At 36.0% G+C, this 17,220-nt stretch overlaps 1 protein-coding gene and 1 long non-coding RNA gene across 2 annotated transcripts in view; one reads left to right on the top strand and one right to left on the bottom strand.

Annotated features, from left to right (window-relative positions):
- Nucleotides 1–17,220, top strand: part of AKR1D1 (aldo-keto reductase family 1 member D1) — a 118,978-nt gene that overhangs the window by 49,314 nt on the left and 52,444 nt on the right. The window contains exon 2 of the mRNA XM_077143843.1: nucleotides 14,780–14,963. Within this exon, the coding sequence (XP_076999958.1) occupies nucleotides 14,871–14,963 (93 nt within the window). The 5' untranslated portion in view covers nucleotides 14,780–14,870. The remainder of the gene's footprint in view (nucleotides 1–14,779; nucleotides 14,964–17,220) is intronic.
- On the bottom strand, nucleotides 7,250–13,812 carry LOC143669271 (uncharacterized). Its single transcript, XR_013168819.1, has 3 exons — nucleotides 13,709–13,812; nucleotides 8,736–9,042; nucleotides 7,250–7,438 (listed from the first exon to the last, which is right to left on the bottom strand). It is a non-coding gene; the product is annotated as an uncharacterized LOC143669271 (long non-coding RNA).

Consider the following 17,220-nt stretch of genomic DNA (forward strand, 5'->3'; position numbering starts at 1 on the left):
ATACAGGATAGTTTCACTGCCCTAAAAATGCTCTATGCTATACCTATCCTTCCTATGAATCCTTGGCAAGCACTTATTTTTTTTTCACTGTCTCTCTAGTTTTGCCTTTTCCGGAATGTCATGTAGTTGGAATCATACAGTATATAGCCTTTTCACACTGCTTTCTTTTGTTTAGTAATATGCGTTTAACATGTCCCGTGTTTTTTTTATTTGTGGCTTGATATCTTATTTCTTTTTATTGCTGAATAACATTTCATTGTATGAATGTACTATAGTTTGTTTTTCCATTCACTTATTGAAAGGCCTCTTGGTTTCTTTCAAGTTTTGACAATCATTAGTAAAGCTGCTATAAACGTGTGTGGTTTTTTGGCGGACATAAGTTTTCAACTCTTTTGTGTAAATACCAAGGAATATAACTGTCTAATTATATATTAAGGCTAGGTTTAACTTTGTAAGAAATTGCCAGATTGCTTTGCAATGTGGCTATATAATTCAGCATTCCATTAGCAATTAATGTGAGTCCTTGATGCTCCATATCCTCTCCAGTATCTGGAGTTAGCATTTTGGATTTTAACTATTTTAATAGGTATATAGCAGCATTTCTGTTTGCATTTGCAATTCCCTAATGCCATGATCTTCAGCATCTTTTCATTTGCTTATTTGTCATCTGTATATCTTCTCTGGTGAGAGGTCTATTAAGATCTTTTGCCTGTTTTTAAAATTGAGTTGTTTTCTAATAGTTAAATTTAAGAGTTCTTTGTATATTTTGATTACAAGTGGTTTTTGTCAGATATATATTACCAGGAGGTTCATACACATGGCAGTCGTTTTCAGAACCCGAAGAAAAAGCATATCCTGAGATAAGGATGGATTGATAATTTTCTTGTCAGACTGTAATTAAACAACTGTGAAAAGTTTCACCTTCTACTCAAAAATTTCATTGTCCTGATGCTTAATCTTCAGAAAAATGCAGAGAAAACAAAAGAATTCTTTTTTTTTTTTTGCAGGAGGGAGGGGAAGGGCATGGGTCGGAAATCTAAACAAAGGAATTCTAAAACTAAAAATGTCAAAGTTCTCAGAGATTTTAGAACTTCCATGACCTAAGGGTATTTTCACTAGCTCTAATGATGTAGGCGCTCTCCTTAAATTAATCACAGACCGCCCCAGGCATTTAGGATTTTCACTCTAATTCTAGTCTTTGCCCTTCTGCTAGCTAATAAAATTAAATAATACTAATCTTATCACTAAACAGATAAAAACAGACTTTCCAAATTAGTTACCTAAGCAACCCCTGAATAACCTGAAACATGGAAATTTATTCTCCTGGAAGAGATAGCAAAGGAAGGTTTGCCTCGAACTTTTAAAGAGTAGGACATTCTCAGGTACAGATAATAGTTTATGTGGTATTAAAATCCTAAGGTGGTGATCCTTGGATTCGTATTTTCGATTAAAAATGCATAGATAACTTTGTCTAGATCACTGAACTTCTATTTCATTGATAGACTAAAAGTTGAGGGTTCTTTAAAATGCATCAGAAGCCCACAATTTCCATAAGTAGACAATTGACTTAAAACCCTCAGTTGAAGTTAATATGACATGAAGCAGACAGCTCAAATCTCTGGAACAAGATGAATTTTCAGATACCTCCAGAAATTTTTTACTTCTAAACTTGCTTACTAGCATATACTGAAACTCTCCAGTGACTTATTCAAGTGTTCTCTGCATGTTCTCCTACGCCTTCATCTTTTTATTTCTAAGCCTCTATGGCCCTTTTTTTTTTTTTGGCACGTGCAGGCTCAGGAAATTGAACCTGGGTCTCCCGTGTAGTGGACGAGAATCCTACCACTGAGCCATCCTTGCACCGCCCCTCTATGGCCTTTTGATGTCATTTAAGGAAAGACAAAGATTCTTATGCATTTTCTCACACCATTGCTAACCGCTCTAAATCTAACTGATCAATGGATCAATACTCACCTGAACCTACTGAAAAAAAAATTTAAGACATATTTCTTTAAGGGCTTTGAAAGGTAGAATTCCTTGTACAGTTTTTTCTTTAATTTCTCTCACATTATTAGTCCCAACCTTCAGTCTTATAAAATTTGGACTTTGCTTCCTGATCAACAGAATGCTTTTTGTGAGATCATTAAACCCTGACAACTAAACCCAGTTCATCAGGAATAGAAAATAATATATAAGCCACCTTCACTGCAACTGATGGTTTGTCCTCTTCGAAGTCATTACCTCCCCCTTGGCAAGAACTGTCTAGCATCACTCAGAAAATATGCCTCCCTTTAGGGTGCAATGATTGGTTCACTTTCATTGAGAGAAGGAATATTTGTTTTCTCCATGCAGTCAATGCCCGAATAGAGAGCTACTACTTATGAAGACACCACCACTGGAGACCCATTAAACCACTTTAAATATATTAACCAAGGTTTTCGTGGACATTAACATATTTTTTATTTCTTCTTGGTTAGCCAAGGGGAAGTTTCTGCCAGACCAAACATATCTTGGTGGAAAATGCATAAATATTATATTAGAACCAGCTGAACTTCTTTTTATTAATTCATTTATCTTCATTTTTTAATTATAAAAGTTGTAAGTTTACAGAAAAATGTAAAAATACAGCATCCCTATATATCCATACCGACCAAGTACCTTTGAGTTCATAAATTTTTGTTACAAAAATCTACCCCTTTATTGATTGCGTACTACACACCAATTGTTGTTACATGTTTTACATACATGGCCTCATTTAATCTTCACTGTACATTTTAACATTTTTTATTGTGAAATATAATATATATAGTTAAATATATATAATAAATATAATATATATTAAAAAGCAATAAATTTCCAAGTACATTTTAACAAGTAGTTGTAGAACAGATTTTAAAGTTTGGTATGGGTTACAGTTCCACAGGTTTTCATTTTTTTCTTCTAGCTGCTCCAAGCCACTGGAGACCAAAAGAAATATCAATATAATGATTCAGAAATCATACTCATTTGTTAAATCCTGTTTTTTCTGTTATACTCCTCCTCCTCTTCTTTGTGTGTGAAAAAATGATGTATATACAAAAAAGCGATAAATTTCAAAGCACAACAATTAGTTGTAAAACAGATTTCAGAGTTTGGTATGGGTTACAGTTCCACAATGTTAGGTTTTTACTTCTAGCTACTCTATGGTACTGGAGCCTAAAAGAAATGTCAATATAATGATTCAGCACTCATATTCATTTGTTAAACCCTATAACTCCACCATCACCTTTGATCTTTCTCCTACTCTTTAAGGATATTTGGGCTATGGCAATTTTAATTTTTCATGTTGGAAGGGGCTGTCAATAATTATGGGATAGGGGGATGTTCTGAAAAGGCTGACCCCTCTGCATTTCAGGACTTGTCTTCTTCAGGGACCCATCTGGAGGTTGTAGATTTCTGGAAAATTATCCTCATGCATGGAACCTTTGTAGAATCTTATATAATGACCTAGGTATTCTCTAGGATTGGCTGGAATAGTTTTGGTTGAAGTTTGGCAAGTTATGGTAGGTAGTAGTGTTTAACTGAAGTGTGCATAAGAATGACCTCTAGAGTAGCCTCTTGATTCCACACTCTCAGCCGCAGATACCTTATTTGTTACACCTCTTTTCCCCCTTGTGGTCAGGATGGTATTGTTGATCCCACAGCACCAGGGCCAGGCTCATCCCTGGGAGTCATATCCCATGCTGCCAGGGAAACTTTCATCTCTGGATGTCATTTCCCACGTAGGGGAGAGGGTAATGGTATCACTTGCAGAGATGGGCTTAGAGAGAGAGGCCACATCTGCGCAACAAAAGAAGTCCTCCAGAGGTGACTCTTAGGCATAACTTTAGTAGGCCTAGCTTTTCCACTACATACATAAGCTTCAAAAGAGCAAGCTTCAAGATTAAGGGCACGGCCTATTGATTAATGTGTCCCTTATGTTTGACACAGCATCCAGGGTTTCTCTGGTGGTAAAGTTTAATAGTTTCATATTTTTTCTCCCATCCCTCAACGCACTTTGCCAATACTTTTTGATTATCTGCTTGACATACTCTGGGATGTATCCAGGTATTACATTGAGCTGTACAGGGTTATAGGCTCTCATTGTTATTCTGGGCTCCCTGTGTTTGGATTGTTTAAATGATCTAAATTTAGGTTCTGGAAAAAATAAACATTTCTTCCTTTGGTATCAAAAATAGGTGAAGTTCTAAAATACAGTGTCTTCCTTATCTCTGTATCCTGAATTACCTTAATCCCGACCTGGCTTTGTTCTTATCTCTAAATACTATATTATATGTATATAAAACAGCCCCTCAAGATCCAGAAATGACAATTACCACTCTTGACTAAATATGACTGCTCTAAGAGCTTACAATCTAGGCCCCAGTTTTCTTATAACTATTTTCTAAATGAGATCATACAATATTTGCTCTCTTGTTTCTGGTTTATTTTAGCTTACCAAATGTCCCACAGTTTCATTCACATCGTTGCACACCTTACAACTTTGTTCCTTTTTGCAACAGCACAATGTTCGAGCCTATGTATACACCATTGGTCACCAATCTGCTTCTCAGTCAGAGCATCTTTCAGCCACCTCCATCTACTGGGATTCATGTATAACATCCAAAGTCAATAGTCCACAAACGCTCTCAATTTTAGATAATTTCATTGTTCCCAAGAGAAAGATAGCCAGTAAACACACCCTCACCAAATAGAAAATCCAAACCTCCCTCTAATGCTTGTGCTTCCCCCCATTATGTACCCCTGGTAATGCTGCAGTACTGTTATACATAGCCCATAGCATATAATAGCATTTCCCCCCTCCAACTGAATCCTTAAACATACTTCTTGAGATCTTGGTTTGGTCTTCTAGCCCTTGGATGAACAACCTTTTATGAATAATAGTTTGTTTGTTTTCTGATAATTGCCTGTATTTCAGTTGGTCAGCACATCCTATCTAGATTCTTAAGTGCGTAATTATGGAGTAGACCTTGTATTTTCTTTTCTATCATGATCATGAAAAGTCTTCATCTGATGTTGATATGCTGTGAAATTATTTATGTTCAGCAGGGAAACACTATTGCTTAGTGATAAAAATTAGGCCAGTGACCAGCTAATAGGTGTTGATATCAGGATTGCTTTTATTCTTTCTTAGTTCCCATTTTCAGCTAAGGACAAAGTCAGTCTGTGAGGCAATAATCTTTGATGTCTACATCTTTCCTGTTTTCATGATTCTACAGTAAGAAGGTTATTTGGGGGAATATTGCCTCTTAGTTGGACAAGGGTTAGTCCCTTCTAATTCTTTTAATGTATAATAAGTTGTTTGGTATGGTCAAAAGTAGGGATTTTTCCTATTGTCAGATCCAGTGGAGACAGAGAACTTGAGGAGAAGACCTAACTAGAGATAAAGGCTCGAACAGTAAGAACTCATAATATTCAAAGAGTATGGAAATCTCTCCTTTTTCCTCTTTATTTTCCCTATTCTCCTATGCTTTCCCTATTCTCCACCCCTCCCCACTCCCCACCCCCCACCCGCCCAGACCATTCCATGATAGTGGTGGTAGCAGGTTTTTTGTTTTTGTTTTGATATGGGCAGGCACCAGGAATTGAATACTGGTCTCCATCATGGCAGGAGAGAAGTCTGCCACTGTGCCACAATTGCCTGCCCGGGGTGACAGCAGTTTTAGGTAATAGGAGCTAACAGGAGCCAAAATTGTGTAGAAAGGAGACTTTTTTCTCTATGTTCAGTGAATCTACAGTACAAGAAAGTGAGATTAACCTATGTTATTTTTATTCTCTTCCTCTGCCTTCTCATCACAAGGCCCAGTTCGCCTTGTGGCGAACTGTACCTGGTACAGTTGTGGATGTACACAATATAGTGGGGTATTCAAAGCCCAAATATTTAGTTGGAGGACCAAAATGTAAACACCAAGAAACTGGAAATTAAGAAGAAGAGTGCATTAAGGGATGAATTTGGGAAATAATCCCATAAAGTTGTTTATGAACTATCCTGGGTTCACCTCTAAGCTGTGAGTGTTAGATCTGATCCTCTTCAGCATACCAAATACTTAGAAATGAACTAACGGATAGACAACTGCCTAGATCTCAGACTGGCTATGAGGTGGTGCATATGCAGAACAGATTCAAAGAGTACTGCAAAGTCTTTGAGATCTGAATGGATATTGGAACCCCGGCACACAGAAGACAGATTGGACCTTGTAGCCTAAATCTAACCAGGCAGACTCTCTTCCAAAACAACAATATCAACATGCTACATAAATTTTAAACAAAACCCACAGACTAATAATCTAATATACAATCCTCAACATAATCTAAATTTACATTACATATGAAAAACCAGAAAAATCTAAACTTGGAATGGAGGAGGGTGCACCAACAGTGTCAATACCAGATGACACAGACAATTGGAATTGACAAATCCTTTAAGTAATGCTTGAAGCTAGTACAAAAATATAAAGTCTCAGCAAATAAATACAAAATATAAAGTAAGCCAAATGGACATTTTAGAAAAGAAAAACACAATAACTGAAATGAAAACTCCATTGGATAAGCTCAATAGCACAATGGAGAAGAAAAAAAAGAAATAATTCATGAATGTGAAATAGGTCAACAGAAATAATCCAATCTCAACAACAGAGAGAAAAAAAGATAATAAATAAATAAATAATAAATAGAGGAGAACGGCAGAGTAAGGAACTCCAGGGTTCTGTTCCTTCACAAAAGAAACTAATGAGCTGGCCAAAACCATCAAAATCAACTTTTGCAGAACTCTAGAATCTAGTTAAAAAGAAGACAGTGAATAAAAGTGCTACTGCTTTGTGGGAAGAAACCAGTTTTGCATTTTAAATTGCCCGCCTAAATTCCCCCACACCACGTGGTGGCCATGAGGACAGCAGCATGTACTCTTGTGCAGGTAGCTAGTGCCAGACGGAGCAATGCAGACTTTATTCTCAAATAATTGTGGCTGTGGGTTTTGACTTATCTGATGGTTCCCTGGAGGACCAGTAAAAAGGCTTACTTTTGTTTTGCCTGGCTCAGAGCTTTACTAAGGCTAGGTGACTTCCCAGGATTTTGCTGAAAGAAATGCATGGCCATTTCTTGCCTGTAGCACCCTAGGGCTAGGGATATCAGTCAAGACAAGCAACAGATAGTCGAAAAGACCTGAGAAAGAAGAAGTTAGGGAAGTTTACATGCAAATGTGAAAGGACTTTTATTTTATTTTATTTTTATTTAACTTTTTATTGTATAATATAACATATATACAAAACAAAGAAAAAAAAAAGCAATAGCTTTCAAAGCACTCTTCAGCAAGTAGCTACAAGACAGATCCCAGAGTTGTCATGGGCTATGATATCATCATCTCAGATTTTTCCTTCTAGCTGCTTCAAAACGTTGGAGGCTAGAAGGAATAAATACGTTTTTTATCATCACTTTTTTTTTCTTTTTTGTGAAAAATAACATGTACAAAAAAGTAATAAACTTCAAAGCACAGCACAACAATTAGTTGTAGAACAGATTTCAGAGTTTGGTATGGGTTACAATTCCACAATTTTAGTTCTTTACATCTAGCTGCTTTGAGATACTAGAGTCTAAAAGAAATATGATATAATGGTCAGGCAATCATACTCATTTGTCAAGCCCTACCTTCTCTGTATAACTCCACCATTACCTTTGATCTTTCTCCTACTCTTTAGGGGTGTTTGGGCTATGCCCATTCTAACTTGTTCATGTTGGAAGGGGCTGTCAGTAATATAGGATAGGGGTATGGAACTAGCTGATGTTCTGGAGGTTTCAGGACTTATCTTGTCCAGGGACCCATTTGGAGGTTGTTGGTTTCTGTAAAGTTACCCTAATGCATTGAACCTTTGTAGAATCTTATATATTGCCCTAGTGTCCTTTAGGATTGGCTGGAATGGTTTTGGTTAGGGTTTGGCAAGTTATGATAGGTAGAAATGTCTAACTGAAGCTTGTGTAAGAGTGACCTCCAGAGTAGACTCTCAACTCTAATTGAACTCTCTCGGCCATCGATACCCTATTTGTTATACTTCTTCCCCCCCTTTTGTCAAGATGGCATTTGTTGTTCCCATGGTACCAGGGCTGGACTCATCCCTGGGAGACATCTCAAGGGGAAAGGAAATTTAAAGGCTTCTGCATACATTGAGGAATTAAGAAATCCACACACATGACTGGAGCTGGACACATGCTCAGAAAAGCTCTGAGAAGACACTGAACTTTCATCTGGCTGGCCTTCTGGTTTCTTGTAAGACAAAAATGAAAGCTATGGCTGAGCAGTTAATAAACTGGTTAAGTACTGAAGGAGTGCCCCAACACAGAACTAATCTACAAAGTCTAGGAGAGTTTCTTTTTCCTTTTCCTTTTTGCTTGTTTGTTTTTTCTCTTTTTCTTATTTAGGCTCTAGACATTTAAGGACATTTGCTGACCACTAAGCTAATGGAATACAGACATTAGTGGCCATGCATGGAAAAGAATACAAACTTTACCAAAATAATTTAGAAAAAAATCATTCAACAAACTGTTTAGTTTGCTAGCTGCCAGAATGCAATATACCAGAGATGGAATGACTATTAAATAGGGGAATTTAATAAGTTGCTAGTTTATAATTCTAAGGCCAAGGAAATGTCCCAATTAAAGCAAGTCTACAAAAATGTCCATATAAGATACCAACAAGAGGTTACCTTCACTAAAGAAAGACTGATGAAGTTCAGGGTTTCAATCTCAACTGGAAAGACACGTGGTGAACATGGTGAGGTCTGCTAGCTTTCTCTCCAGGCTTCTTGTTTCGTGAAGCTCCCCTGGGAATGTACTCCTTCTTCATCTCCAAAGGTCTCTGGTGGTGTGGACTCTCTTGTCACGGCTCTCGTCATTCTGTTGTCATTCTGTGCTCTCTCAGAATCTCAAGGCTTTTCCAAAATGTTTTCTCTTTTAAAGGGTTCCAGTAAAGTGATCAAGACCCTCCTGGAATGGGTGGTGTCACATCTCCCTCTATTCAAAAGTTAATAACCACAATTGAGTGACTCACATCTTTGTGGAAATAACCTAATCAAGTTTCCATACTACATTATTGAATAGGGATTAAGATAAATAGTTGCTCCCACAAGATTAGTTAGGATTGAAACATGGCTTTTCTAGGGTACATAAATCCTTTCAAACCAGCACACCAGCAAATTACAACAACCCCAAACAAGCAGAAACAAAAAAACTCAAAGAAGGGGAGAGCATCTGACTTTGGCATTTAATAATATTTAAAATTTCCAGTTTTCAACAAAAATTATGGGGCATGAAAATAAACAAGAAAGCATGATTCATTCACAGGGAAAAAATTAATTAATAGAAATTGTCCATGAGGAAGACCAGGCATTGTACTTAATTATACATGGATTTTAAATCAACTTTCTTAAAAATACACAAATAGCTAAAGGAAATTACAGACAAAGAGCAAAAGGAAACCAGAAGGAAAATGTCTCAACAAATACAGAATAGAACCAAATAGAAATCCTGGAGCTGAAAAGTAAAATGATTGAAATGAAAAATTCACTATAGGTTTATTTGTGATTATTCTGTCAACCCACAACTTCTCTAATAAAAAATATTCACTAGAGAGTTTCATTGGGAGATTTGAGCAGGCAGAAGAAAGAATCAGCAAATTTAAATGTAAGTCAACTGTCATTAACCAGTGTAAGGAGCAAATCGAGAAAAGAATAAAGAAAATCGGACAGTTCTTAAGAGACCTGCAGGACACCATTAAGTATAGCAATACACACGCTGAGAGTTCTAAACAGAGAGAAGATAGAAAAGGGTAGAAAGATCGTTTGAGAAAATAATGGCTGAAAGCTTCTCGAATTTGATAAATAACATGAATCAATACATACAAAAAAGGTCATCTACACCAAGACTCGTTGCAGACAAATTGTCAAAAGACAAAGACAAAAAGAGAATTTTGAAAGTGGCAAAAAGAGAAATGACTCATCATATACAACGAATTCTTAATAATATTAATAGCCAATTTTTCTTCAGAAACCACAGATGCCCAAAAGCAGTGGCATGACATATTTAAAGTGCTGAAAGAAATAACAAACTGTCAACCAAGAATCTTATGTACAACAATACTATCCATCAAAAATAAAGGAGAAATTAAGACTTTCCAAAATAAACAAAAGCTGAGGGAGTTCATCACTAGTAGAACTCCACTACAAAAAATGTTAAAGTGAGTCCTCCAGGCTGAATTGAAAGGACTCTTAACAGTAACTTAAAGACATATGAAGAAATAATGAACAATGGTAAAGGTAGCAATATAGATAAATATAAAAACCAGTAGTACTGCATTTTTTTAATATGATTTAAAGATACACAAATGTAAAGCTTAAGGCACAAATTATTATGAGACAAAGAAGGACATTATGCTTTGATAAAGAGACATAACTGTCAAAAAGATATAACAATTATAAACATATGTATGTAATAAGAGAAACTCAAAATATGGGAAACAAATAATTGAAGGTCAAAGAAGAAATTACAAGTGAAATTAGAAAAGAATTTGAGATAAATGAAAAATTTAAATGTCACAACCTATGGGATGCATTGAAAGCAGTACTCAGAGGAAAATTTCTCTCTATAAATATTTACATTAAAAAAGAAGAAAGATTTCAAATCAATAGCATAACTTTGTACTTTAGGGAACTAGAAGAAAGTGTAAGCCAAACCGAAAGTTAGCAGAAGGAAGGAAAAAAAAAGGTTAGAATGGATATAAACAAAAGAGACAATCAACAAAACCAAAAATTGTTTCTTTGTAAAGGTCAACAAAATTAGCAAATCTTTGGCTAGAATGACCAAGAAAAAAGAGAAGACAAATTACTAAAATCAGAAATGAAAGAGAGGACAGTACTAGAGATCTTAGAGAAATAAAAATGATTATAAGACAATACTTTGACAATTGTAAACTAGATAATGTAGATGAAATGGACAAATTCCTAGAAACACACAAACTACCAAACTGACTCAAGAAGAAACAGAAATGGCAACAGATTTGTAACAAGTAAAGAAATTGAATCAGTAATTTAAAATTTTCTAAGAAAGAAAAGCTCAGGGGTTTGCTACTGAATTCTGCCAAACATTTAAAGAAGAATTAACACCAGTCCCTTTCAAACTCTTTCAAAATGTATAAGAGGAGGGAACACTTCCCAAATTAATCTATGGGGCCACCATTACCCTGATATCAAAGCTAGATAATGACTGCACAAGAAAAGAAGACAACAGTCCATTTTTTTTCTTAGGAATATAGATGCAAAAATCCTCAATAGAATACTAGCAACTTGAATCCAACAGCATATTAACAGATTATACACCATGACCAAATAGAATTTATCTCAGAAATGCAATGGTAGTTCAACATACAAAAATCCATCAATGTAATCTACCACACTGATAGAACTAATGAAAAAATGTATGATTATCTCATTGATGCGGAAAAAGATTTAGATAAAATCTAGCACTCTTTCGTTAGGGAAAAACATTCAGAAAACTAGATACAGAAGGGAGCTGCTTCAATCTGATAAAGGGAATTTATGTAAAGCTCACAACTAACACATCCTCAATGGTAAAAGATCAAAAGATTTTCTCCTCAGATGAGGAGCAAAATGCCCACTTTCACCACGACTGTTTAAAATGGTATAGAAACCTCTATCAAGAGCAAGTGAGCAAGGAAAATATATAAAATGCAGCCATATTGAAAACAGAGTTATACATTATGATTATTCACATATGACATGGTGTTATATGTAGGAAGCCTTAAAGAACACAGATGCAAAGTCTAAGTAATAAATGTCAGTAAAGCGGCAGGATACAGGACCAATATTCAAAACTCAGTGGTACTTCTATACAACAGCAATGAATAATCTGAAAATGAAATTAAGAAAAAAATTCACTTACAATTGGCATCAAAGAGAATAAAATATTTAGGAATGTAGCCAATGAGGGGCAAGACTAGTACACTGAAAACTACAAAACATTACTGAAAGAAATTAGAGAAGAACTAAATACATGGAAAGACACCTGTGTTCATTGCTTGTAAGAATTAATACTGTAAAGTTGGCAATATTACCCAGTGTACTCTACATATTCAATGAATATGATCTTTTTTGTAAATATGGAAAAGCTGATCCTAAAATTTATCTGGAATTGCAAAGAAACTTCAAATGGCAAAAACAATCTTGAAATGGAAAATAAAGGTTAGAAAATTGACCTACTTCAAAGCTACAGTAATTAAAACAGCACGTACTTGCACAAAGGCAGACATATAGATCAATGGAGTAGAATTCAGAAATAAACCATCACATATGTGGCCAAGTGACTTCTGACAAGGGTACTAAGTCCATTGAATTGGGAAAGAATAGTCTCTTCAGCAAATACTGCTGGAAAAACTGGATATCCATATGCCAAAGAATGAAAGAGGATTCCTACCTTATGCCATAGACAAAATCAACTCACAATGAATCAAAGATCTAAATACAAGAACCAAAGCTATAAAACTTCCAGAAGAAATCATAGGAAAAAATATTCAAGACCTATTTAAGGCAATGGTTTCTTAAACTTTACACCAAAAGCATAAGAAACAAAAGAAAAAAATAGATAAGTGGAATCTCATCAAAATTTAAAATCTTTTGCCTCGAAGGAATTAATAGTAAAAAACTAGGATACAGGTTACCAGAGGTGGGCATGGTTGGGGTGGGGTGGGGTGGGGTGGGAGGGTGGGTAGGGAATTGGGGAGTTCTTTCTTAAAAGGTACCAAGTTGTCCATTTCTGGTGATGGAAAAGTTTTGGTGATGGTGTTAGCATAATATTGTGAATATAATTAGCCAACCATTGAATCGTATATTTGAAAGTGTTAAGGTGGGAAAATTTATGTTGCATATATGTTATTAAAACAGCAAAAATATTTAAAAGGAACCCAGAGAACTGTACAGCACAACGAGTGAAATCTAATGTAACTATGCACTATAGTTAATAGTATAATTATAATAACAATGGTTTATCAATTGTAATAAAACTATCACACTAATACAAAATGTTAATAATAGGGAAAACTGTGTGTGGGGAGAGTATACAGAAACTCTGTGCTTTCTGCATGATTTTTCTGTAAACTTACAACTGCTCTTACTTAAAAAGTTAAACAAACAAAAACGGATAAACTATTGATAAAACAAGAGTATGGGTGAATCTCAAAGGCAATGTGCTGAGGGAAAGAATCAATCTCAAAAGATTACATACTGTATGATTTGATTCATATGATATTCTCAAAAGATAAAACTATAGTGATGGAAAATAGTAATTTCTAGGGGTTGGGGATAAGAGAGGTGTGACTTTGACTATAAAGAGGATAGCATGACGGAGTTCTTTGGAGTTGCAGAAATTTTCCATATCCCAATTGCGATGGTGGTTACACAAATCTATACATTTGTTAAAATTCGTAGGGCTAAAAAATCAATAATAAGGCAGAGTAGCGGTGGCTCAGTGGCAGAATTCCCACCTGCCATACTAAAGACCCAGGTTCGATTCCTGGAGCCTACCCATGCCAAACAAAACAAAACAAAACAAAAAAATCAATAATAGTAAAAATATACATAACTAATAAGTGTTCATTGAATCAACTTACAAATTATGTTGAAGACCACTATTGCCTTGCTCCGTGCTGCTCCAGGCTCCTCTCAATAACTGTGGCCGATCATGTGTACATAAGCAAGAATGATTTTACTGGTGAGAGGGCAAGTTAATTATAAATGGACTTCAGAACATTTTCACCATCAGAGATGTGATCTTTGAGGTCATCAAGCCCAAAGCTCTCATTTTGCACACAGCACAATTTTTTTAAGGAAAATGTCATAAGCATCTGTTAACTGTTTCCCTAACTATTACCTCTTTCTTTTTCCTTAACATTCTCCAGTCTCTTCCCAGGTAAAATCAACCACAACTCAAAATCTAGAGATGATGTCGAATTATCTTAAGACAATCTGTTTTTTATTCCTTTGGCCACTGTGAATAATTTAGTGACAGATCCATAAACCAAAACAGATAATCGAGGCCAACAAGGCTCAATGTCTGAATTATACTTTAGTCGTGGATTAAGTGAAATCTCTTTTTTGTTAGGTTTGAGCTTGTAGCCATGTCCCTCCAAGAGACATGTTGCCAATGGCTGCTGGCAACCATTTTTTCAATGATAAGGGGAAGAATTTGCTGAGCATGGTATGAAGACTAGGAGGTAAGGAAACAGGCTAGAGAGTGAAAAACTGGCTCCTGGTTATATCATTTGTTTGTCTAGAACTTGTTTCTCAGACTTAACAGGGTGAGTAAAATCCCAGACCCTTTTCTAGTCATGCTGCATCAAAATCTCCAGGGAAGTTTTTTGAAAACTGCACCTATCTCATCTAAAGCTAGCCCTACTACCAGAATTTTCAGGTATATGAATCAACAAATTTTCTTTATAGTTTGAGAGCATTTGAGGCCAACTGGGTTTGTTTCCTTTCATTTTTTTTTTTTTTGCAATCTTTACTTTGCAGATAAGTGAGCATAAGCTCTTAATGGGATATTTTATTTATATGCCTCTGATGATGTTCAAAGGGCAACTTCTGTTAGTATTTATTTGGAGAAAAACAGATTGAGAAACAGATCTTTTAATCACTCTTCCTTTCTGGTCCTTCCTCTGACCCTTCTTTCTTTCATTATGTAGGTACTAAGACACCTTTTCAAAAAGACGAAATCACCCTTGGGTGTTCTGTACCACTACTAGAAATTTGGACCTCAAAACTCTGCTCTCCAAAATGAACTTCAGTGCTGCAAATCACCGCATACTTCTAAGTGATGGAAACAGCATTCCTATCATCGGCCTCGGTACCTTTGGAGAACCTAAACTGGTAAGCTTATCGCTTTTTTTTTTTTTTTTTGAACTCCTGTCCAAAGTATAATTTGTTCTTAATTTTGGATGGCTCTTACTGATTGATTTTTTTTATTATAGAATTTTATTCGAACAATTGTACATATAATACAGGACTCCCATATGCCATCCCATAACTATCACCCTGCAACTGGTGTGGAACATTTGTTACAATGAATGATAACACATTTTTACAACTGTACCACCACCTGAATTTCATGATTTAACTTAGGGCACAATGTTTGTGTTCACTGGTTTACTTTCTGTAATAATCAAAGTAACCTCCAAGCACTACCGTTTGTTTGAGTGGGCATTAAGCCAAAGGTTAAACTGAACCAAAAAGTGTTTATATCTGTGCTGAAATTTTTCCCTAAACAGTATTTTGAATTAGAGAATGAGACCTTTTTGCTTCCTTTATTGAAATTCAGTTGAATGAGGCACATGAAATTTGTGAGTTTAGGGATTGTGATTATTTTAAAGTTTACATTTGAGAATTTTAAGTTAGATCTAACAAACATTAAGCGAGTAGCTATGATGTGCTAAGCACTAGGCTATAGAATCTGCAAAGATAAAGAAAAGAGTATCTCTGTTGTCTAGGGGGTAAAAAATATCAATAGAGGAGTAAGACTTTATAGCAACTATTTGTAAAACAATGAAAATAAAGGTAAATCCTATCTTAGGACTGTAGACAGTGTCATTTTGGAAATACAGAAAAGAGAATAATAGAATTCGACCATGAAAATTAAAGTGGGTTGTTTCAGTTTGCTAAAGCTGCCAGAAGGCAATATAACAAAAATAGGTGGGCTTTTTCAAAGGGGATTTATTAAGTCATAAATTTATAGTCCTAAGGCCATGAAAATGTCCCAGTTAAGGTATTAACAGGATGAAAGCTGAACTCTTAAGAAAAGATGCTGGCATCTGGAAAACCTCTGTCAACTGTGAAGGCACATGGCTGGCATCTGTGGTCCTTGCTCCTGCTTCATTGCTTTCAGCTTCTGATTCCAGTGGCTTTCCCTCTGTGTCTTGTCCGTCTTCTCTTAGCAACTACAGGGCATTTCTCTCTCTAAGTGGCTGTTGGTCCCCTCTTTTCCTCGGGGCAAACTCTAGATTTCATCTCTTAGCTTCTTTCAGCTCTTTCCAGGTTCGGAATCTTTCAGGTTCTGTGGTTCCTTGCTTAGCATTTTCCAGGGTGATTCTGTCTTTCTCCAAAATTTCTCTCTCTTAAAGGACTCCAATATGTGGATTAAGACCCACCTTTAATGGGTGCGTTTACATCTCCATGGAAACAACCTAATCAAAGGGCCCCACCCAACAATGGGTCTGCCCCCTCAAGATTGGACTAAAAGAACATGGCTTTTCTGGGGTATATAATAGATTCAAACCAGCACAAGGGTTTCCTTTGAAACAATAAAATTTCTGTGTATAAGAAGAATATCTTTCTGTTTTTCTTATTGCATTTCAACATGCTAATTATCAGAACAAATGGTTGTACTTGTAGAAATGCTACTGAAACTTGTGATTTCATATTTGAATAACTCTATAAAGCTAAGTATGAATTAACCAGGCAGAGAAGAGGAGCTGAAGCAGGACATTTTAGGCAGAAGAGGAGATGTAGAAGTACAAGGATACCTGATATGACCAGGGAAGGCCAAGCCTACAGTAGCTGGCACATGGAGTTAATGATGAAGAATGATCAGCTGAATCTGAAAATTCAAATTGAGGCTAGATTGCAGAGGACAATGAATCTCACACTGTCCTAGTTTGCAAGCTGCTGGAATACAATATACCAGAAATAGAATGGCTTTTAAAAGGACAATTTATTAAGTTGCAAGTTTCATATTCCAAGACCAGGAAAATGTCCAAATTAAAGCAAGGCTATAGACATGCCCAATCTAAGGCATCCAGAAAAGATACCTTGGCTCAAGAATGCTGATGACTTTCAGGGTTTCTTTCTTAACTGGAAAGGCACATGACAAGCATGTCAACATCAGCTAGCTTTCTCTACAGGCTTCTTGTTTCATGAAGCTTCCCAGGGGCATTTTTCCTTCTTCATCTCCGAAGGTCTCTGGTTGTGTGGGTTCTAAAGCTTTTTCCAAAATGGTTCCCTCTTAAAGGGCTCCAGTAAGCAACCCCTCCTTGAATGGGTGGAAACACATCTCAATGGGAATCATCTAATCAAAAGTTACCGCCCACAATTGGGTGTGTCGTATCTCCATAGAAACAAACAAAATGCTTTC

The sequence above is a fragment of the Tamandua tetradactyla genome, chromosome 1 (assembly GCF_023851605.1).
Source record: "Tamandua tetradactyla isolate mTamTet1 chromosome 1, mTamTet1.pri, whole genome shotgun sequence".
NCBI lineage: Eukaryota > Metazoa > Chordata > Mammalia > Pilosa > Myrmecophagidae > Tamandua > Tamandua tetradactyla.